We start from the raw sequence: 23478 nt of genomic DNA on the forward strand, positions 1-23478 counted from the left end.
TTGTGAGCCCAATTCAAAAGAGCTGGTCATTACCTTTAAAACCTGACGGGCTTCGGATCAGGGTACCGCAGAGGTTGACTCCTCCCTCACGTATCAGTTCAAGTCTTTATCTGAGGCTCCGTTCTTCGTTGATTATCAGTGGTGGAATAAGTGATGATAAAAGAAAGGGGCATCTCAGTTGTGGGTCCCCAATTATGGAATGCCTTCCCCTCATCTGTGTGCTGGTGGATACCAAGCTTGTCAAGATTTTCGCACCAGATGAAGACTTATCTATTTATTTTCAGGCACTTGGTTTCGTACTTTTTTCCATTGTTTTTGCTGATTTGGAAATATTAGTGGTTGCTTTTGGTGTGGTGGTTTGGTGTAGTTGTTAGGAGCGCAGACTCTAATCTGAGAGAACCAGGTTTGATCCCCCACTCCTCCACTTGCAGCTGCTGGGTGACCTTCGGCAAGCCACAGTTCTCTCAGAGCTGTTGTCTCAAGAGCAGTTCTCTCAGAGCTCTCTCTGCCCCACAGGGTGTCTGTCATGGGGAGAGGAAGGGAAGGAGATCGTAAGCCACTCTGAGACTCCGAGTGAAGGGTGGGGTATAAATCCAATCTCTTCTTCTTAATGTATATTTATGTGTTCGTTGTATGCAGTATGCTGTAGTTTGTCAGCTCCCTCAAGAGCGTGTATTGACTGAGGCGTACGGGATAAATCTTTAATAAATAAGAGGTCTTCTTCATTCTTGTCCCATGGTGAACAGGTACAGCCTTCAGATGCCTGCTGTAATCTATTTAACAAGGACTTTTCAGGGAGGGGAGGGGCTGTGGCTCAGTGGTAGAGCATCTGCTTGGCATGTAGAAGGTTTATTTATTTATTTAGAGTTGTACGCCGCTCTCCCTGCCAGGCAGGCTCAGGGCGGCTAACATCATAAAAACACAATACAATAAATCTAAAATATCTAAAACAATTCATTAAAAACTAACTTACGTCGCATAAAGTGCTAGCAACTAACTTATAGTATTAAAGATGGTAACTTATGGTATTAAAGATAGTTCCTGTATAGACATTCAGCTTGATAGTCATTCTCAGTTTCGGCCGGTGAGCACAGGCTGTCAGCAATAGACCAGGCGCTAGATTTCCATTATCAATAAGTTGTTAGAGTTGGTATTGAAAGATGTTACTATTGACCATGATGGAAGTGATGGTGATCGTGATAATGGTGCTAATGGTGATAGTAGTGGCGGCTCCTAATTGAAAGCCTGGTGGAAGAGCTCCGTCTTGCAGGCCCTGCAGAACTGTAAAAGGTCCCACGGCCCTGATCTCCTCCGGGAGTTCATTCCACCAGTATGGAGCCGTCCAGGGCTCTTTTAGTAGCCGGAACTCCTTTGCATGTTAGGCAACACACCCCTAATGTAGCCAATCCTCCAAGAGCTTACAGAGCTCTTCTTACAGGAGCTACTGAGCCCGCTTTGCGGAGAGGACGGAGTATAAACTTGATAATAAATAAAAATAAATAAATACTGTAAGCTCTTGGAGGATTGGCTACATTAGGGGTGTGTTGCCTAATATGCAGAGGAGTTCCTGCTACAAAAAGAGCCCAGGAGCCACCACCAAGAAAGCTCTGGCCCTGGTTACAGCTAGCCTGGCATCTTTGGGACCTGGAAGGGCCAATCGGTTCTGTGACCCTGACCGAAATGCCCTTTGGGGTATATATGGGGAAAGTTTAAAAAGGATCAAGCAGCTGGTGATGTGAAAAACCTGGAAATCCTGGAGAGCCACGGCCAGTCTGAGTAGAAAATACTGACCTTGAAGGACTAAGGATCTGATTCAGTATAAGGCAGCTTCCCGTATCCAGTCCCTCGCAATGGCATAGGCTTGGACTCTAGTCCGGGTACAGCTCAGGCTCAGAACGTTCCATTTGTCCTCATTGCCTGGGTGGAGCTCAGCGATGGCCGCCTGAGAACAGGGACAGCCCACTCGGAGAGGTGTGACTTGCCTCCTGGATCAACAGGAAACACAGACCTCCCAGTATAAAGGATGCAATAGAAGAAAAACTGGGGATAGACGACCTAAGAAGGTACAGACATTCAAGTACTATAATGTATGAGGAGCTGCGGTGGCTCAAGTGGTTAAGACGCTGAACTGCAGGCTGTGGAAGGTCGGTAGTTCAGCAGTTCGAGACCCGAGTGTGCCGCATGACAGAGTGAGCTCGGTGGGCATCCAAGAATAAACAAGACTTACTCCAGGTGAGATGAGGTTATCAAAAGTACCTTTACCTTCTTCGGGACACCATTACACTTTTCTTGGAAGAGCTGGATTGTAGCTCGATGGTGCTTGCAAGTTTAGTGTTGTCGATGCGGACATGCAAGCCCAAAATGCCTTCCATCAGTGTTAGTTGGTGCACCAGATGCATTCCTTCTTGGAAGGAGATAACCCTGCTGTAGTTACATTCTAGTATCTTCCAGGCTAGGTTACTGTAATGTGTTTATACACAAGAATGCCTTTGAGAAGTGTTCAGAAACTTCAACCAATGTGACAATCATTAATAGCCAGAGGTATACAAAATTACAATGCAAAAGCTCATTAATCTGAACAGAACAATGTAGCAGCAATGTGGAAACAGTTCAGCAATACAGAAACAATTTACAAAGCAGTTTACAGGGACAGGCCGCTCAGAGAGGTGTGGCTTACCTCCTGTATCCTCAGCTCTTGCCCGAGTGGACGAGCGTGCATTCACGATGCCCATTGAAATGAGCAATGCGCTGTTAGGTTGCAGCCAACTCATGGCGACCAGATCCACCGAGTGTTCCAGGCAAGAGATGAGCAGAGGGGGTTTGCCATCACCTGCCTCTGAGTAGCAACCCCTGGTGGTCTCCCATCCAAGTACTCCCTATGGCTGACCCCACTTAGCTTCTGAAATCTGACAAACTTGGGCTAATCTGGGCTGTTTGGGTTGCTGTTCACTAGGATAATGGAAACGTAAGAAATTGTTCTTGGGTGGAGCTCAGCGATGAGAGAGAGATAAGAGAGATGTCTGGAACAATGGCGCTTAACCTCCTCCAGTCCCAAGTTTTGAAACTCAGATGGTGTTTGTCAACCTGGTGGATGATGGGGTGAATACAGGGGGAGTTTCTTTCCGTCGATTCTCATTGACCTTCCAGTGGCTTTCACTGCCATCCACCATGGGTACCAACCATGGTATCCTTCCGCCTGTACTCCACAAAGATCAGCAGCCCAATCCCAGTGGGTGGGTTCCTTGCAAGTTGAGACATTCAGGGATGGAGAAGAATCGACGTGAAAGCAATCCAAAGCATTTGTCATGACCCGGGAACGGTATCGTCCATGCTCAAGTAGTTTCTCATTACATAATGGAATGAGGCGATCAAGGACATTATGAGGATAATATGCCAGCAGCAACTAGGTCCAGATGCAGAAAGTGACAAATGGTAGATGCCGCTGACTGCACAGATGCAAAAGCAGCACAGGGGACTCAAAAGAGGTCTCGTTTTAAAGTGCAAACAGATCAATAATTTCAGAGGGTGGCATCACAGGGAAAATGGGTATTACAAACAAGGAAAAATTTGCATTGCAAGGTGGGCATCCAAGAATAAACAAGACTTAATCCAGGTGAGATGAGGTTATCAAAGTACCTTTACCCTCTTCGGGACACCATTACACTTCTCTGGAAGAGCTGGTCTGTAGCTCGATGGTGCTTGCAAGTTTAGTGTTGTCGATGCGGACTTGCAAGTGGCGTCTATAGCCCAAAATGCCTTCCATCAGTGTTGGTTGGTGCAGCAGATGCATTCCTTCTTGGAAGGAGATAGCCCTGCTGTAGTTACATTCTAGTATGTTCCAGGCTTGGTTACTGTAATGTGTTTATACACAAGAATGCCTTTGAGAAGTGTTCAGAAACTTCAACCAATGTGACAATCATATCACTTCCATTTTGTGTCTGGGCTCAGTTCAGAGTCCTGCTTTTACCTTTTAAAGGACGAAGCAGCCCAGGGCTCTAAAAAAACCCAGCTTTCTCCCGCATGAACCTGCCCATCAGTCAAGACCATAACTTCCAGTTTGGTGTAGTGGTTAAATTCGCGGACCCTAATCTGGGAGAACCAGGTTTGATTCCCCACTCCTCCACATGCAGCTGCTGGCCAGTCACAAGTTCTTTCAGAGCGGTCCTTGCAAAACGAGCAGTTTCTCTACCTCACAGGATGTCTGTTGTAGGGAGGGGAAGGGAAAGGATTCCCCAGTCCTCCACTTGCAGCTGCTGGATGACCTTGGGCAAGCCAAGTCCCGGTGGGCTATTGTTCTAGAGCTCCAAGCTCAGTCACTACTTCTCTGAGGGAAACTCGCTGTCATCCATCTGAAAAGAAAACAAACAAACCCGAAACCTACAGAAGGTGCTGCCAAATGCCCAAATCCTTGTTCCAAATGAGTCGGTAATACTTATTAATGAAGCCTGTCAAAAGCTTCGGCTAAAAGGAACAAGCTGCCCCTACCCATTTTCAGCCAGAGATCTTCCACCATTGTGTCTGTCCCATAACCAGGTCAGAAATGAGATTGAAAATGATCAAGCCTGCTTGCCAACCTCCCAGGAGGCAAGGCATTTCTCCATACACCCAAATCTTTGTTCCAAATGAGTCAGTAAGACTTATTAATTAACTGTGTCAAAAGCTTCAGCTAAAAAGAACACGCTGCCCCTATCCATTTTCAGGCCAGAGATCTTCCACCGCTACTACCAAAGCTGTGTCTGTCCCATAACCAGGTCAGAAATCAGACTGAAAATGGTCAAGGGAAGAATCCTCATCCAGGTGTGATTAAGTACCTCTTGACACTACCTGTGCAATCACTGTGCTCCCCCTCTCCGCCACAGGCAGGTTGCTATTTACCAGGTCTTCTTTTCCCAGTGAGGGCCTTTCCAATAAAGGCACACAATCACCCGTTTTAATTCCCTCAGGAAATGACCCTGAACCATGGAGGTATTAATTATGCTTGTCAGAGGTGTTCTCAATTTGTCCTGGCAAGGTTTAATTAACCAAGAAGGAGAAGAATCAAGTTTTAAGGTAAGTGGCCTTCACAACTCCAAGGACACTGCCGACTTCAGCCAAGAGGGATCACTCTGAAGCGATCCAGAGGCTTGTGACAAGCGGAGGCTTGTGACTGTCAAATCAGACTGAGGCAGCGGCCTATGAGTTGGCTTGTAGGGGATAACCCAGCTCCTGCCACTGACCTAAGGGGGCCAGGCCTCCTTGCGGGCAGCCCCTGACCCCCTCCCACCACTCGGTAGGACAGCGAGAGAGAAAACAAAGGGAAAAATCAGTGTCGCCCTAATGCCATTATGTTGCTTCTGGTGCAAACCGGGAAGTGACATCATCATGTCTCGCCAACATGATGACGTTGCTTCCGGGTTTGTGCTGGAAGTGATGTAATGGTGTTGCCGTGACGCCCATTACATTTTCCCTGCCCACCGACTCACCCTGTGGCAACCCTAGAATGACCACTTACGGGGGAGGCGGCTTCCAAGCGTGGTCATCACCTCACGAGCCACTCGGGTGCTGTGAACCTGCTACAGTTATGCGCCCCCCCCCCATTTTGTCACTTCCCAGCACCTGCCGATAAAGGCACCACCTTTCCCTTCCCTTCCGCAGTGCTCGGTAGAGGTGGCTGAGATATTCCTTGCCACTCACCCTGTGAATCACTTGTTCTGAGAGATTTAGTGACACCTAACCTCTTTGGGGGCAACTCTCTAGGTGTTAAGGGGATCCTGACACTGGAGTGACAAAAAGAGATGGATGGTGGCCCGTCTGGTATTGACCGGAACCCAGGCCTTTCCCGTCATGGCTCTGGCTCTATGGAACGGGATCCTTGAAGAGAAGGGGACAGCCTCCTTGGCGGTCTTCAGGAGGCGCTGCAAGGACTGCCTGCTTGTCAGGCCTTCCAAGGGAGGTTGAACAGCAGGCGTCTTTTGAGGGGGGAGAGATCTGGAGTTTGCTATTTTCTTTTCGCTTTTAACTGAATGTGTTTTTAACTACTATTGTAAGATTTCTTGAACTACAAGGAAAGGCGGGGTAGAAACGTTTTAATAAATCAATAGCTGAAACGGGATAGAGGAGACTGCCCGTCCAAGTGATAATTTGAATCATCCGGATTTACCCCTCAGTTTTCAAAGCCCGGAATTTGAACTTCTGAGTGGCAAATGGATCTGATGTCTAGATAACAAAGAACTAGCATTATCACCATCACCCCTGCTTCGTACTGCTCATTTTGGAAGCAGCCACACGGCGGAGGATGAAATTATAGAGGATTACTAGCAGACATTATTTTTCCAATCCTTTATGAATGTATTATCCCCCTGAAGAGCTGTTTTCGGTGTGCAGCTTATGCCAGTAAGGTGAGGAGGGGGGGTTACTCCTGAAAGTCATTATAAAAAATCCAAGTGGCACCAGGTCTCTGCTCCGGGTGGTGTTTTGGAGGGGGGGGGAGAACTGCTTGCAGCAACAACAACACGACGTCGATGGGGAACGATATTAATTACTTGCAATGTGCCTCGCAAGAGGGAGCAACTGCTTTTTATTATCACGCAAATATTATTTGAAAAGGGAAGGTTACTCTAACCGTTGTCATCATCTACGTATCATTAACTTTCCCCCGTATAGAAAAGAGATTAACGGCCGTGTAAATTGTTATGGAAAACAGGTGAATGATAACTACATATTTTTAATATAAACAAGTTTCTGCCTACACCCCCCCCCCTCTCTCACCCATTGGGGAAATTATGTATTCAAACCAAATAAGCATCTTTACAGTGGCGCTGAGCCTTCTTAGACAGCTTGCATACCAACGAAAATGACTACTTATTGCAACAACTTCCAACCATCTGTCAGTGATCCAAAAGAGAACGGGGTGGGTTTTTTGCGACTATAATACCTTTATTGCGCAGTCATTAATAAGTCCCCTAGTGAACACATTTATGTTAAAAGTAAATACATAGCAGAATCTTTAATTAGGAAGCAAATACTTGCGAATACAGCTGCTGCATGAGGTTAGAATCCATCCTTTTCATGTTTGGGAGTTGTGGCCATCGGATTGCTTTTTTATTTTTGAACATACGCTATCCACGTCTGTCTCTATTCCTCTCTGTTTTTCTACCTGTCTCCCGCCTTCTTTTGTTTCTTCCCGTTCTCATGCTTTCTCTCTCTGTTCTCCCTAGAATGGTAGGCTAGGATCAGAGAGTGTCAGGTTCAGATCCTTACTTGGCAGTGAAGGTCACCGGGTGACCTTGGGCCCATCATTCCAATCCAGCTAACCTTCCTCTCAGCGTTGCCAGGAGAGTGAAATGGAGAAGGGGCAGCCAGTGGAAGCTGCCCTGAGATCAGTGCTCCCTCTAAGTTGTGCGCATGAGCGGCCGCTCATTGACACGGGAAGCCCCGCTCAGCAGTAATCTGGAGCCGCACAGGGTCTGGCACTGCCCGTGGCCCATTTTAGGATTGTAGCGGTTATATTCTGCTCAGGATGTGCTCTGTTCAGTAGGGGGGAAAGCATTAGAGGGAACATTACCTGAGATTCTTGGAAGAAGGGTAGAATAAAAATGTACTAAATAAATAAATATCTAGCTCTCTCCCCTGTCTAGCTCTCTCCCATGAGGTTAGGATTCAGCCAGTTTGGTGTGAGAGGCAATTTGGTGTAGTGGTTAGAAGTGCAGACTCTGATCTGAGAGAACCGAGTTTGATTCCCCACTCCTCCACATGCTGCTGCTGGTGTGACCTTGGGTCAGTTACAAGTTATTTCAGAGCTGTTCTCTCAAGGGCAGTTCTCAAAGAGCTCTCTCAGCCCCGCCTACCTCACAGGGTGTCTGTTGTGGGGAGAGGGATTGTAAGCCACTCGGAGACTCCTTCGGGGAGTGAGGGGTGGGATATAAATCCAAGCTCTCCTTCCCTTTAAACCAGACAAACATATGAAAACAAATTATATTTAAGGATTGTGAAAGGGAAGCACACCAGTCCAGTAGTTGGTATTACCTCTGTTGGTCAGTAGCCAGATTCAGAACTGCTAGCACATCTTTACCCAGATCTGTCAGGTCTTAGATATTGTACTGTCCTGTGGATGCGTGGAAGGAATTTGCACAAGACAGCAAGGAGAGAGGGCCCATTTCTAGGTGGTGGCTGCAGGTGTCCCACCATTACAACTGATCTTCATGCAACAGAAATCAGTTCAGCTGGAGAAAATGGCCACTTTGGAAGGCGGACTCTATGGCATTATACCCCTTGGAAGCCCTTCCCCTCCCCAAACCCCACCCTCCTCAGGCTCCACCCCCAAAACCTGCAGGTATTTCCCAACCAGGACCTGGCAACCCTACCCTGATTCCTGTATCATATCTGTGCTGGCCTTTCAGATTGGGGCTGTTTGTGATTAGAACGGTGAGAATAGCCTATTTATGCCTGAGTTGTATAGTGGTTGGTGTTCCAGAGTAGGATGTAGGACAGTGTTTCCCAACCTGTGGGTCACAAAGCCCCTAAAAGTGGGTTGTGGGCCAGCCCTCCCTAATGGCCACCCCTGCCCTTTCCATTGCTCTCTTTTTGTACCTTGGAAACCAAGCTCTGACCCTGGAAACTGTATCTTCCATGTCCTACCTTAGTTCAGGTATGTCCAACAGGTAGATCATGATCTACCAGTAGATTGCGGAGGGGTCGGAGGTAGATCACCAGCCCCACTTGGTCTCCTGGTTTGCTGGACAGGTGTTTGGGGTTTTTTTTGAAGATTGCTTGGTGGTATTGGATTATTGGTGCCAGTATGGTGAATTCTTATTTTTACTTTTAGAACTGCATGTGTGGTTTTGGCATCATCCAGAGGTCTTCCGTTCCTGTTGATCTTTAATACTTTATTTTCATGGTGGTAGATCACCGGCACTTTTGGACACGCCTGCCTTAGTTGGTGTTTTTTCCACTGCATATCCATGTTTATCAAGTGACATGTAGCCTGATTGTAACTAGGGCAAGTGAGAATTTTAGGGGGGATTCGAGGGAGTAATGGAAAGGGAGAGGGGGTCAAAGGCTGGAATGTAACTGCCGTGTGTAAAGACTGTACGCTTTTGGGGTGCCACTTGCTTGGGGTTCATCGTGGGGGAAGCAGCACCCTTTGTGCAATGCTTGCTGGTTCCTTAAAAACATCTAGTTAGCCACTGTAGGAAATGGAACGCTGAACTAGATGGGGGCAAAGGTCACCGTTCCCCTGGGGTGCCAAAACACCCTGGGCCAACCCCAGCTGGGTCACCATACTACGTAAATTTGGACTTGTGGGTCACCCTACCGTAAAGATTGGGAAACCGCTGATCCAGATTCAAATCCCCACTCTTCCGTGGAAGCTTGCTGGCGACCGTGGACCAGTCATGAACACTCAACCTAGCCTGCCTCACAGGGTAGTTCTGAGGTTAAAATGAAGGAGGGAGCACTGTGGATGCCGCTCAGGAGGAAGGGCGGGATAAAAATGATTTTAAAAATCAGGCTGCCCACCTTGGATGGCGCATCACTTGCGCCAGCCCAGAAGGTGAGGAGCCGGGGGTGGTCCCAGATGCCTCACTTTCTATGGAGGCCCGGGTCACCTCCGTTGCCAGGTCTGCCTTTCACCACCTCCGGCAGATTAGGCAGCCTAGCTCCCTACCTCTCCCCCCAGGACTTGCTACAGTGACCCATGCAATGGTCACTGCCAGACTTGATTCCTGCAACTCGCTTTACGTGGGGCTGCCCTTGCGGCTGATCCGGAAACTCCAGCTAGTGCAAAAATGTGGCGGCACGCCTGCTGACAGTGCTTTCTGACTACCAATTGTGTACTGGGTCTGCTTCAAGGTACTGGTATGGGCCTTTAAAGCCTTGTACGGCCTGGGACCAAGATACCTGAGGGACCGCCTCTCCCCATATCTGCACCAAGACCTGCTGGTTTTCCCCGACCCAAGGGGTGTCCTCTTAGCCTTGACCAGGGCCAGGTGGAACATGCTCCCATGTGAGATCGGGGCCTTGCCATTCCACAGGGCCTGTGAAATGGAGGTGTTCCACCAGGCCTTTGGCTGAGGTGGTGGGCATCAAGTGAAGAAGTTGACCTCCCCTGCTGAAGTTCACCAGTTCTGGGTGGCCCAGTTCAAGCAGATCTTAAAACAGAAGCCTAGCAGCACCAGCTCTGGAGATTGTGTGTACAAACAAATAGTGCAATCTGTTTTAAATCATTGTTTGTAACTATTGTTAAATTGTTTATTAATGTATTTGTATCGTGATGCCGATTGCCGAATGGCCTTGTGATCTGCCCTGAGCCCACTAGGTGATTAATTCAAATTTAATTATGATTTTTTATGTTTTTGTTGTGTGCTGAGATAAGATCTTTGCCAGATGACTGTTGGAAGCTCATATCTTTTGTTTGTCCACAGGGCAGGCACACCACGGCCAGGTCTCCTACATTGCACCTCCGATTCCTTTAGACTCTGATCTGGAGAGGCAGTCGTTTAAGGGTGAGTTGTCAATTTAATCCATCCCCTCAGAGAATTTCATTAACTAGCCAGAGCATGATTATGGTATACGGTCCCTTGTCCTGAGCTAAATATCCTGAGGCACAGAAGTTCTTTCGATTTGATCCTCGACTTGGTCTCCTTCGTTTCTCGTATGGTTTCTCGTAAGGGGTCGTACTGAATTCTTTGATCAATTCTGCACTGTGTAGCTAGTGTTTTAGCATCCCTGCCATATTCTCGGGATTTAAGTATTCTTTGGGGCCAACCAGCAAAGACTTGTGATTCTCTCACAGCCGCGAAGAAAAACCGCCAACGTTGGCATTGAATACAGTTGCTGCAGGCACATTCTTTGTTAGGTTGCTTGGATTCAGAAGAGTTGAGAAGTTCCCCGTGGTTCTCAGAATATTTTGAAGAATCCGAACGAGTGGCGGCAAAGGAACGGAATGTAAAGGCGTTCGGTGGAGATGGTTCAAATAGATCTCACCGACTTCAGGTGCCCAGAGTGGTTCAAAAACTCAGGATTCCTCTGGCAATTTGATAAGATTTGGGACGTGGTTCAAAGAACAGTGCTATCAGTCTCGTCGTATCTGTTTAATTTTTGTCTTAATTGAATACCAGGTGAGAAGATAACATTTCTAAGGTTATGCTTACATGAAAGAATCTCAGTGTGGTTATTTGTCAGAGTCCAAAGTTCAGATTCCAGACAGACGCACCCCATTCGTTTGATCCTTGCTGCCCCTAAACGGTTTCCAGATCCAAGTACTGAGAAAGGCCTCCAGGCTATGAACCTTTATAAGTTGCATAAAAGAGAGGATTTCACTGGGTGTGGCTTCTCCATCCTGGCAGGCTCTTTCCTTCTGTGTAACTCACGGGCTGTTTCTGGGTGTGGGAAGATGTGCAAAGGGAATCCTTTCTCCCATGCCATTTTGCTCCAGAGAAGAAAATTACCATTGGGAAAAGAGGTTAGACTTCCCTGAACTATGCCCTCCCCCTGACTGACTGACTGACTGAATGACTATCTGTCTGTCTGTCTGTCTGTCTGTCTGTCTGTCTGTCTGTCTATCTTATCTATCTATCTTATCTATCTATCACTATAGCTGACCTATTTGCTAGGGTTGCCAACCTCCAGGTGTTCCAGCCACAAGCAGACCACGGTGACTCAACCAAGGTTGCATCCCACCAATGTTCACTGTGGAAAAATTGATTCAACTCCAATTACAGTCCACAAATTTGCTGGAAATCGTCGGAAGCAGCAGCAGCAGCACTGCATGACGTAAAATAAAGAAACAAAAAGAAGCAGCAGCAAATGTGTGAACTGTAATTGGACTTGAATCAATTTTTTCACAGTGATCATTGGTGGGGTGAAACCTTGGTTGAGTCACTGTGGTCCATTTGGGGCTGGAACTTAAACCTGTGTGGACATGGAGAGTTGGAGTGAGCAATTTACATTCAGCAGTGCAGAGAAAGAAAAAATATTTTCAGTTACATGACAATTGTTGGAAGCAGCAGCAGCACCGCATGACATAAAATAAAGAAACAAGAAGAAGAAGAAGAAGAAGAAGAAGAAGAAGAAGAAGAAGAAGAAGAAGAAGAAGAAGAAGAAGAAGAAGAAGAAGAAGAAGAAGAAGAAGCAGCAGCAGCAGCAGCAGCAGCAGCAGCAGCAAATTTGTGGACTGTAATTGGACTTGAACGTCCTTGAGATCACAACTTGAGATCACAACTGTTCTCCACCTGGAGAAAATGGCCGCTTTGGAAGGTGCACTCTATGGCATTATATCCCGTCTCTGGAAGGTGGACTCTGTGGCATTATAGATGTCCCTCCCCTCCCCAAACCCCGCCCTCCTCAGTCTCCAGTCCCAAATTCACCAGGAATCTCCCAACCCAGAGTTGGCAAACCTCCTTATTCACAGATCTCTGAATGGCACCTCAAGTTTGGCTCTGCGGCCTGGCTGCCTCCTGTGAAACCTCTCTGAATAAGCAGAGTGTACATAAATAAGTGTGTTGCTTTTGCGTATTAGAAGTAAATGATTATGCTCGGAGGGATTCCGCTGTGAATGTGCACCACTTTTCAACGGCTGGCAGATTTATTCATAACCACTGTATTTTTGTTTGGGGAGGGGGGTATTTTTAAATTTCACCACAGCTAACATTTACTGACGTTATTTACATCTGTAATGCATTTCCCCCTGTCCCTCTGTACACCAGTAGTGGCGCTGAGGAGTGTGTAAACTCTCCTAGTTTACTGGCGCATTAGTGTCACTATCCATTACGAGGTAATTACCTCAGCCCACCGCTACTGTACAGAAACATCGTCATAGTGGCCCTGTAAATCTCCGAATAGAGCCAGGCACTGAATCAGCGCTCGCAATTAATGTTTGGTTCTGTTTCTGTACTCCCCATTAATTAAAAGATATCTTAAAAAAAAAAATTAGCTGCACCTATGAAGCACCATTAAACACTAGTTTAAACCTGCTTTGAGGAAAGTAAACATTACTCTGTGACTGGTATTTTATGGGATTATTTATGCTTATTTATATGCAGATTAATTCCACATGCAACTGACAGGGCTGTCTCGGGCAGCCAGAAAATTGTATCTTCCACTGGCTGTTTTGCTCGGCTGAGGTGAGGGGTGGGGAGGGGAGAGAGACTTGGGCTTGTTTGCTTCTTTGAAGTGTCATTTTGGTCACGTGATTCTTCTTTCCCTTCCCTTTGTTTCTTCTGCACGATGACACACACTCTTTCCTCACGGGACTGGTTTGAAGGTTTGTATATCACATATACAAACAGCAGTCTGTTAGCGTAGCATCCATAGAACGTTATCAGTATTGTTGACTCATCAAATTTACAGCAATACAGGCCCCAGTCATGGCCGGCCTCATCTCATGGGCTGCGGGAAGCAGAGCCAGCCCCACCCAGCAGGTAGATCATGCAGAGGTCGATGGATTCCCCAAATCAAACTGGAGAGGCATTATGAAATATTAATTTCGGTGGTGCTGACCAGTGTATACAGGATGCGAAAACCCTCGGAGGAAATCCAGTTACAAATGGAGACGAGGCTAATATATGATGAAATCAATTGGTTCCTTTTATTTCCTAACTCTAGTTCACATACATACGCAAAAACTGATTCACACACATGCGCGCACAAGATCCTCAGTATTACAGAAATAGCAAATAGTTACTTTTACGCTAAAGGTATGGGGAAGGGAGTAGCAAATACTTATCTGATCAGAGGCTTGATCTTCCCAACGAAGAATAGGTGAAACTCTATTCAAACTCTATTCTCCTTTCCTTACTCTGCATGCAAATAGGGCCCCGCCCCACCCCCAGTCTCAAAGTCTTGCTTCATTGGTGGTAGCAGTAGGCGTCTTCACCACTGGCCCTTCCTCCTAAGGAACTACACACCTCCGGTTTAGGGGAGGGAGTTGTGGGGTGAGCCACTGTTCAGCGGGGGGAAACCCTTCTGGTTCACCAGCTTCAGCAGTCACCCGATGCCCAAGTGTGTGGGTAAAGTGTTGTCAAGTCATAGCTGGCTTACAGCAACCCCGGCAAAGGGGCTTTAGAGGTAAGCAAGAAGCACAGGTGGTTTACCATTGCCTTTTTCTGCAGACCCTGGTAGTACCCGTTCCACATACCGATCCTGCTTAGCTTCCGAGGTCGTCTGAGATTGGGCTATACCATGCCACCTTCCCTCCTCCCTCTGCAGCCCCCCTTTGCTTGTCCACATGTTTGCCTCATTCGCGTGTAAAGGCCTGATGGCTCAGGGTGGGGGATGCACAGGTGAGGGGAAATGAGTGCTTTCCTTGCTGCAGTAACTCTAAGCACTTAATGTGCTTCCTTCCTGAGCCCAGTTCCTTTCTTATCTCAGAGCCAGGCTGGGAGAAAACCTGAAGCGATACCATCTGCATATCTCTCTTGATGTTAGAATAGGGTTGTCAAGTCCATTTCTCTTTGCAGCGGGGGGCTCCCGGACGACTCTATGTTTTCCCCTCAGATGGCTGTGGCCGTCCCCAGTGTGCCCGGCGTCATCACATCACATCCGGCTGACGTGCACGCTGAGGTGGGGTTCCCCCCGGGGCCCGATTCCGCAGCGGCAGAAATCGGGCCTCCAAAACGGGGGATTATCTGCCCCCCGGGGGGACTTGGCAGCCCTATGTTAGAAGTAGCCCCCATTGAAGTGTGTGAACGTCAGATGTGACTACCCTCATCATGTCACGTTTTGTCCTAACTGATGTTCATCTTGGCTTTACCACTTCGGCGATGGGCTCATAAACCTGAGAGCCATCCCACACAAAAATAATCATCCATGCAGGAAATATTGGTTTCTGGTCTGTTTTTCTCCCTGTCATGGAAGTTTTGTCATGTGCTTAGAATGTCTTTCATATCAAAGAACGTACAAAGCCCTTGCTGAGTGATACAGGCCAGACCATGGCGCCTCAGTGAAAAGAAGGCCATGTTTTCCACCTGAAACAAACTCCTCAGACCCAAGGATAGCCATGTGTAGACGTCTTCCAGCCGTGGAGGCTCTAGGAGACTCATCACCAGGTTCCACCTCTTTTACTGCTCGGGGGATAGAACCGGCCTTCTGGAACTTTGCCCACACTTTGCCCTTACTCACCATGGTGACATCTTCTTCAGGCCTCACCAGCTGCCAGACAGTGAGCAAGTCTCCACCTCAGACATGTATATGACAGGAAAAAATGGAAAATCAGAGGGAGGAGTGAAAGTTGTAGGAGGCAAAGCACCGTGAGGCAGCATTTCAGCTGGGGAAGGCCCCTCTCCACAGCTGCTCCATCTGACCCAAATGCCAAGTACGTTTGGAGCACAGAGTAGTCTTCTTGCAGGTCATTTCTCGACAGTGTGCTCTTTTTCACCAGAGGCCCTTAAAGCAGGGGTCCCCGACCGTTTTGAGCCTGTGGCTACCTTTGGAATGCTGATGTGAGGTGGAGGGTGCAGACTCAAAATGGCTGCTGTGGGAAGCACAGCCAACTGCAAAATGGCTGCCACAGGAAGCACAGCCAACCGCAGAATGGCTGCCACAGGAAGCAGAGCCCACCATGTACCCAGAGGAAGTCAAGTGCAGGAGGAAAAAAGGGTAATTTAAAAATTACACTGAGAAAGAGGAAGAAAAGAGAAAATAAAACCAATACTGTGTTAGTAGCTGCCACTGAAGCAATGTTATTTTAATCTGCACAGCCAATCAGATCTCCAGTGGCCAATCAGAAAGGGCTCCACCCACTTTCTTAAAACCCTTGGCAGGCTTCAGGTAAGGTGTCAGTGGATGCCACAACATCTACAGGCAGCAGCACATTGGAGCCTAGGGTTGCCAAGTCTATCTTCGCCGGGAGCGGGGGGGTCCCGGCTGGTGTCTTGTGTGCGCGCCGCACGCATGTCACCCGGAAGTGATGGGAGGACGCCAGGCACGCTGGGGGCGGGGCCACGGCCATACAAGGGAAAACCATAGAGATTTCCCTTGTATGGCCGTGACCCCGCCCCCAGCGTGCCCGGCGTGCCCGTGTCACTTCCGGGTGACGCGCACGTCGGGGTGGAGTTCCCCCAGGGCCCGATCCGGCGGCGCCGGGGAACAGGCCTCTGGGGTGGGGGTTTCTCCGCCCCCCGGGGGGACCCCTATTGGAGCCCCTTGTCTTAAAGGAATATTTGTCTTGCTTCTATTGGTCATGTTGGCATTGTCAGAGTGTATGCTAGGAATGAATGTTTTTTCCCACTAAAGGAATCTCTGGTGATCTTGATCCCAGGCTATGCATGCGTCTACCAGTTTCAAGCAGCAAAGAAAATAAGGTCCCCAGTGAGTACCGGGAGTTCTACTAATCTGTTCTCCTAATTTAGTTCATCTGCTTTCTTGCCCAAATCTGCTCCAGCAGCTACTTAGAGAAGTCTTGCTTTTAAAAAAAGAAATAATAAATTATGCCCTTCTGACGTAAAAGCTTAAGAAAACTACAAGTTAGCGTCTCAAGGGGTTTCTTTCCATTCACTATGCCAAGTTATTATTTGAAGTCACTTTTAATATGCGGAGTAATTAACCAGTGTTTTCATTAACATTTTCTTTACAAAATTCAGAAACAGTTAAAAATGTAAATATAGTTCACATAATGACACGGAAATTGCCTTTATGAGATTACTAATGCAAGTTGTATTAATTCCTCATAAGCAATGCATTGCAGTACCTTTTTTGTCCAGCAGAGGAGGGGGGTGCTGTGGGAGAGGGGAAGCGGGAAAGTTCTGTCATTATCGCACCAATTTTCATTTGTGCCACTTTAAATCCAAGCCAATATTATTTCAACTGCAGTGCTCAATCCAGCATTTCACAGATGTGCGTAGAATTATCTTTTCTTAGGGGTGCTGTCAAATTTGTGCACAATTTACTTAATTTCACTCTTGTAGATCTATGCCAGCTTTTTAAGCCTCCCTCTCATTGATGGGGGGTATTTTGCCTAATTTCCATTTAATAGCAGTCAAGATTTTGGCTGCAAAAATTGTATTCCCAATTAACTGTTTTAATTTTCCAGCGCAATCCTTAGTATTAACAAACAGAACAGCTTCGGGGTTCCGTGGAATAACACAGCCAGTTCTGTCCTGCCTTCTGATCCAGCAGATTTCCACGGCAGCTATGAGAATTGGTTGTGCGCTTTAAAGCCATAGCTGAATCCGGAGACACACATGAAGAGACATGCGAAAAACCTGATTGGTTTATCATCAGATATGACTAGTGAAGTTGGGAATTTGGAGTCTTTGCCCGTAATAAAAAAGTATTAAAGAGACTGATTATGCTGGCACAGAGACTCTTGCTTATCATGCTTGCTCATCTCAGTTTTTCAGTATTCCTACCCCAAGATGTCTGCCATCAAACTTTTTTTTTTTTAACAATCCCATGCCTTTTAAGAGCTTTTTTTACAGATTAAATGCCAACCCTTCCACGGTTATGAAAGGTAGATATATTAAGTTACTTTCTTCAGAAAGGACCCGTTTGTGTTCCTCCAGTTCAATTAATTCTCTAGCGCATATTCTATTGTAAAGTCCCTTTCATGAGGTTCTTAGATTGCATTACGTTACTCTTCTTTTAATTGATTTGCCTGGATTCTCTGTGTCTGAGGTAATACCTTTTTTATTGGGTGACCGAGATCCTAAAGTTGCACTGGCAGTTGCAAAAATTTATTTCAGGCCTTCCGTCCCTTAAGCAAGAGGTTTAAATAATTTCACTGCTCGAGATCAATGTATCAAGGCGCTTCTAAGAGGTAAAGGAATGGAAAAGTAAACCCAAAGTGTCACTCAAAGTCTGAGTGAACCAAAATGTCTTTAAGTGGCATCGAAAAATTGACAGGGTAGACTGTGGAAGGTCTCCATATGCAGGAAGGCTCATCTGTTACACTTTTGAGGATCAGAATCAAAAAAAACCAGCCCTGATCTGGATAGCCCAGGCAAGCCTGAACTCATCAGATCTCGGAAGCTAAGCAGGGCCGACCCTGCCAAATAGGGTTGCCAAGTCTATCTTCGCCGGGAGCAGGGGGCTCCCGGCCGGCGTCTTGTGCACGCGCGCGCGCCACACGCACGTCACCCGGAAGTGACGGGAGGACGCCAGGCATGCTGGGGGCGGGGCCACGGCCATACAAGGGAAAACCATAGAGTTTTTCCTTGTATGGCCGTGGCCCCGCCCCCAGCATGCCTGTGTCACTTCCGGGTGACGCGCACGTCGGGGTGGAGTTCCCCACGGGGCCCCTTCTAGCGGCGCCGGGGAACGGGCCTCTCGGGCGGGGGTTTCCCACCCCCTGTGGGGACTTGGGATCCCTACTGCCAAGTACTGGGATAGGAGACCTCCTTGAAATATCAGCAGTCGGGAGACGGGGCAGGCTTTATTCAGTCACCTCTCTGAATATCCTCCAGGCCCCCAGTAAGGGCCAGTCACCAGAGGTCGCCATGACTTCCAGGTGCTCACACAATCACCAGAGGTCGCCATGGCCTCCAGGAGCACACACACTCACACGTGCACACACATGCACATATGAAAAATACAAAAAAAAAGAAGAATCCAAAGAAACACACCGCTAATTCTCTACATCCAAGGGAACTTGAAGCTCACATTTCTCCAGCATCATCTTCCAATACTTTATGGAAAGTCACTTAGGAACCTGTTAGTCTCTGACTCCCAAGGGGTGGAGCCCAGGGTTGCCACACCCTTCAGCCTCAGTCTTTGGGGAGAAGGGGGTTTGGTCTCACCCTAGTCCCTCCCTGCCTTGCTCTTCTGTTCTCCTCCAAGCCAGAGGTCTGTCCTGTCCTCAGCCACCCTCCGTGCCACAGAGCTGTGTTTATCTGTGCTTTTAGCATGCACAATTAGAATGTAGAACTTTGGTGATGGGAATTCTGGAGATACGGCCCTTTGCCAAGCAGCCCAGTCTGAAAACAAACCGAGGAAGAGCGTACTGCTAACCCTTGATCTTCTCAGAATACTTACAGGTCCTGTGCTTCAGGTCACAAAATTCGTCAAGGAAGTCTAGTCCACCAACTGCGGACACGAGTACCACACAGGTAAACAAAGAAAGACGGGGGCATGCCTTGAAAAATTATAGCAACAAAGATCTCCCTCATGTCCCCGCCCCACCTTAGCAACCCTTCCTTCTTCAGCAGCTGTGTGCAGCATATCCCATAGTTGTGGCTGAGGGAGGATGCGCACAGTTCAGAGAAGGGCGGAAGCTTGGAGTCACGCCAGCATAATATTACTGTGAAACAGGCACAATGTTGGGCCACTGCAGGCACGAATTCATGCTGGGGGAACTTTCCACTGTAACATACCACAGGCAGGGTGAGCACACACTGGTGAAGGCAACAGGAAGGAGGGCCATCACATTTCTAGGTGCATGCTGCTCAGCTTTCCACTCCCACTGTTGCTACAGCTGTCCAAACACTTGTGTCCATTTTTGGTGTGCAGGGTTGGACCCCAAGCCCAACGGAGCAGCCGAACAAACCAGAGGCAACTGTTCAGGGCAACTCCCCGGAGAAGATGGGTAAGCATAACCTTAAAATGACTTCAGTAGCATCTTCAAGTGTGGGATGTTGTGTGGGAACCTGAAGAGGAAGGACTTAGGTGGTGCCACCCTTTCAGATCCTAGCTCATCCCCATATAGAGAGTGCCTGAGTCCACGTACAGTCTAATGCGGTTTCTGAACATTATCCATTGATGTCCCTGTATCTCTCTTGGCTCTTTCTAGGCAGCCCTCCCACAGGATTAGAGGCGGGACTGGATGGACCATCAGTGAAGGGCTGACCACGAGCATGGACGCCAATTTGCATTAACCTGGGTGTACCTAGGTGCTCTGCTGTGCGGTTGCCAAACTTGTTACACCGTGGCTCCTCGACCTCCTCCTCCACCATTGCAAGCTGCTTAACTGACCATAGGGATGCTCAGACACCCACCAGCTCAGTTCACGTCATGTTCAGTTGTTCGCAAACAGGGAACTGATTTTTCGACGATTGGTCCGCTAGTTCATCAGTATTCAGCAGATCATTTCGTTGTATTCCTCTACTGTATTCCTTCCTAACCCATGCAGTACATCTCAATTGGCTTTTCATGCATGCCCATTCTCAAGCCTGATTGTGTTCTACTAGCTCCCCCATCCGTAACTGTCCTGCTCAGCAGATAATTGTTTAAATATACAATTGGATCCCTGGCAAAGCATGTAAAAACAGTAAATGACTGTTGTGTTTCAATAAAATATTACCCTTTGGTGTTTGTCTTCATACTCCTTAGTGACGTTAATGGCTGCTGATCAATTTGCATCATAAGTAAACAAAAAAGAACCATCACATTATTATGCAATCTATTCAATTATTTTTTTATCAAGCATTTATGGTACAAATTACAAAATACTTTCCAATGCAAAATATACAAATGTTTAAAGTGTCCTTGTAAACTAAACCATCCATGCTTTTAAAGTTCCTCTGAATAATACAGCTAAAAGCACTAATGCTGCATTAAGCTGACTGTAAACATAGATTACAACATAGATTACAAGGTCTGCAGTGTAAAACACTCTTCAAAACAGACTGAATAAGCAGAGAAGAAAGAACTTTTTTGACTGCCGCGGTACCTTGATAAAGAACCAAACGTGGGTGTGGAGCTGGCCCGTCAGAGCCACCGGAGCCACAAAAGTTGATTAGATATTTGGAATATTTTACCTCTACATCAAAGAAGGACTGTGTTAAGCTACTGTGAGCTGTACTATTCAGAGGAACTGTGAGCACAGACGGTTTGGTTTACAAGGACACGTTAAACATTTGTATGTTTTGAACTGGAATGTGTTTTGTAATTTGTACCATAATATAAATGTTTGATAATAATAATTGAATCGATTGCATAATAGTATGACAGTTGTTTTTTGTTTACTTACAACTTATCCCGTGATCTCACGTTTGCATAATCAGTTTGCATCGGCGTCATCTTTAAAAAAAAATATTTATTGAAGTAATTAATCTTGCTTCCATATAACTCAAACAATACATAGCATAACATATATTACTTCAATACGATAAATGCTTCTTTCCGCATTCCCTTTTCTCCCTCCCCCTCCCTCGAAATGACCAGCAATAATTCCTTGATTTATCACTTCAACCATGAGCACACCTTTTGAAGTTTAACCAATACGTTATTATTGCCCCCCCTGCTTTTACCCATCTTATATACCCTAACCATCTCTTCTTGACTTCCACAATCTTATCCTCACCTAACTTTTCCTGTTTTAATATCGTTAATATGTCCAACTGTATCCATTCATATAAGTAATCATTCCATCTGTCTATACTACATTTTGTAGCCTCTTTCCAGCTAAACGCTATAACCGCATGGGCCGCTAAAATCATAGCTTTAAATAAATCCTGATATGGTTTTTCTATTTTACAGTTCCCTAAAATCCCCATGAATAATATTTTCTCTGATAACTCCACTTTAACCTTACATACTTCCTCCACCTTTTCCAATATCTTTTGCCAAAAATTAACCACCTTAGAACACCCCCACCAAAGATGTACATAATAACCCTTTTCTTTTTTACAATGCCAACAATCGGATGTCAATCCCTTGTGATCATTTATCTTCAATCAATCTGCTATATATCTTTCTTACAATACCCTTTTTATTATCTTCTTTAATTGCATACAATTCTTCCATCGAGGTCTCCTCATTTAATATTCCAGAATACTTCCTTTGTTTCAAAATATTGTATAAACTAATAATTCTTAACCAATATTGTCCTCCCACTCTTCCTATTCTTGCATCTGAATTAAATTCTGTTGTGCATTATACATATCTTTCACTTTCCATAGGTCCTTTACCTGTAGCTCTTTCCAAAAAGTTACCTCAAAATTTTTAAATTCCTCATTTAGTGATTCAAGTGGGGCCCACGTTGAAAGAGGAGGCATCCACTTAGCCTGTTCCCCCCCATATTTTTAATGCTGTCCATCTTGGGCCTATTGTATTCTTGATCTCTTTTTTTAATCTTTGTGTAAATATTCCAAACCTGCCTTCTTCTCCATTTCTACAGTCTTCCCATCGGACCCATTTATCCTTACTTTTACCATCCATTTCCAACAACATTTTTATTTGGAAAACTTCATAATATCCTTCCAGTTGTGGCATACCCCAGCCTAGATGTTCCTTTGATGAATATATCACTTCCCTTGGCATTCTAGCTTGTTTCTTTCCAAAAAACCAATTTTTAATACCTTATCCCACTCTTCTAACTGCTTCTTAGATACCCATTCTGGTAGTACCTGAAACAAATACATCAACTTAGGTATTATAAGCATTTTAAGTGCCCTAATGGCATCATCTTCGCGCATGTGCAGTTTTGCGGAAACCCACTGCAAAGCAGTTCAGCGGGGATTTACGGCTGTTCAGAATGAACCGAGCGGATTGGACAGTCAACTCGCAATTCATCTACTCCTTTGAAAACGGTGAGTTCGACTGTTGAAACGCAGCCATGGTGAAATTTGCAGACTCCCTAGCGGACATTTGTTTGGCCGGTGAAGCCACACCTGCCATGGGCATGGCATGACACATGTTATGCTGCTGTTAGTCAATACAGCTTTTAATGGGATGCAAGAACAAGAGTGTTGGCAGGCCCATTCATCTTCCTCGCTTTCAGAACCCCATTCCTGGTGCCGTTCAATCAACAATTGAATTTTTTTTTCACAGCTGTGCTTCTGTTTCCACGGAGCTTGACAGAGAGGGATCTGCCCCCATCCCTCTGGTTGTTACGACTCCTCAGTTGCCTTTAGGGGTGTCTGAGGGTCCTCCACAGTTTGGATTGTTGTGCTCCATCGCCAGGGAAGGACAAGCTCCTCGGGGCTCACAATCCCCCCCGATCACTGCCGGCCTGAAACTCTATGCAAGACACAGCGAACGAGGGCTGCTGGGACGATGAATGAACCTCATGATTCTAGGGAAGGCTGGCTGGCGGCTGGCTGGGAAAGTGGGTAGCAAAATGATTGGCCGTTCGAGGCAGCCAGTCAGCACAAGCGGCCCCTCTCCAGGGATTGGTTCTGGGGATGCAAAATTCAGATGTGACTATGTACAGGGCTCCTCTCTGGCCTCTCCAGTCAGTAGTCACAAGCAGGACGCCTCACCTTGCTAAGCCTCTGCTTTGGCTGTCGTCTTTCAGCCATTGTACTGATGTATTTACTTGATGTAAAAATTTCTATTGTGCCGCTTCTTCTCGTAAAGTGGCTTGCAATACAAAGCCTCGGTATGAACGGCAAAAGCACAACAATAAAGCATAATCCACACAGTCGGACTGAAAATACAAATGCCTGTCTTGCCTCCCTGGTAAAAATCTTAGAGCTTTGTTTCCACTATCAGCTTTTTTTGTTGGTTTGTTTGATCTTTTTTTTTTTTTTTGCAAAATTGAGTACACATAAACAGTGAGGAGAAATCTTCCACTGTAATGGAATTGCTTTGTGCATCTACATCCTGTTGTTTAATCTTGGGTACTGT

General features: G+C 46.5%; 1 protein-coding gene across 2 annotated transcripts in view; it reads left to right on the plus strand.

Moving 5' to 3' along the window:
* ADGRL3 (adhesion G protein-coupled receptor L3) overlaps positions 1-23478 on the plus strand; it is a 643333-nt gene that overhangs the window by 321903 nt on the left and 297952 nt on the right. For both annotated transcript variants that reach the window (XM_015412493.1, XM_015412494.1), the window contains exon 6: positions 10401-10481. In XM_015412493.1, the coding sequence (XP_015267979.1) occupies positions 10401-10481 (81 nt within the window). The remainder of the gene's footprint in view (positions 1-10400; positions 10482-23478) is intronic.

This window comes from Gekko japonicus, unplaced genomic scaffold (assembly GCF_001447785.1).
Source record: "Gekko japonicus isolate JY-2015 unplaced genomic scaffold, Gekko_japonicus_V1.1 scaffold74, whole genome shotgun sequence".
Classification (NCBI taxonomy): domain Eukaryota; kingdom Metazoa; phylum Chordata; class Lepidosauria; order Squamata; family Gekkonidae; genus Gekko; species Gekko japonicus.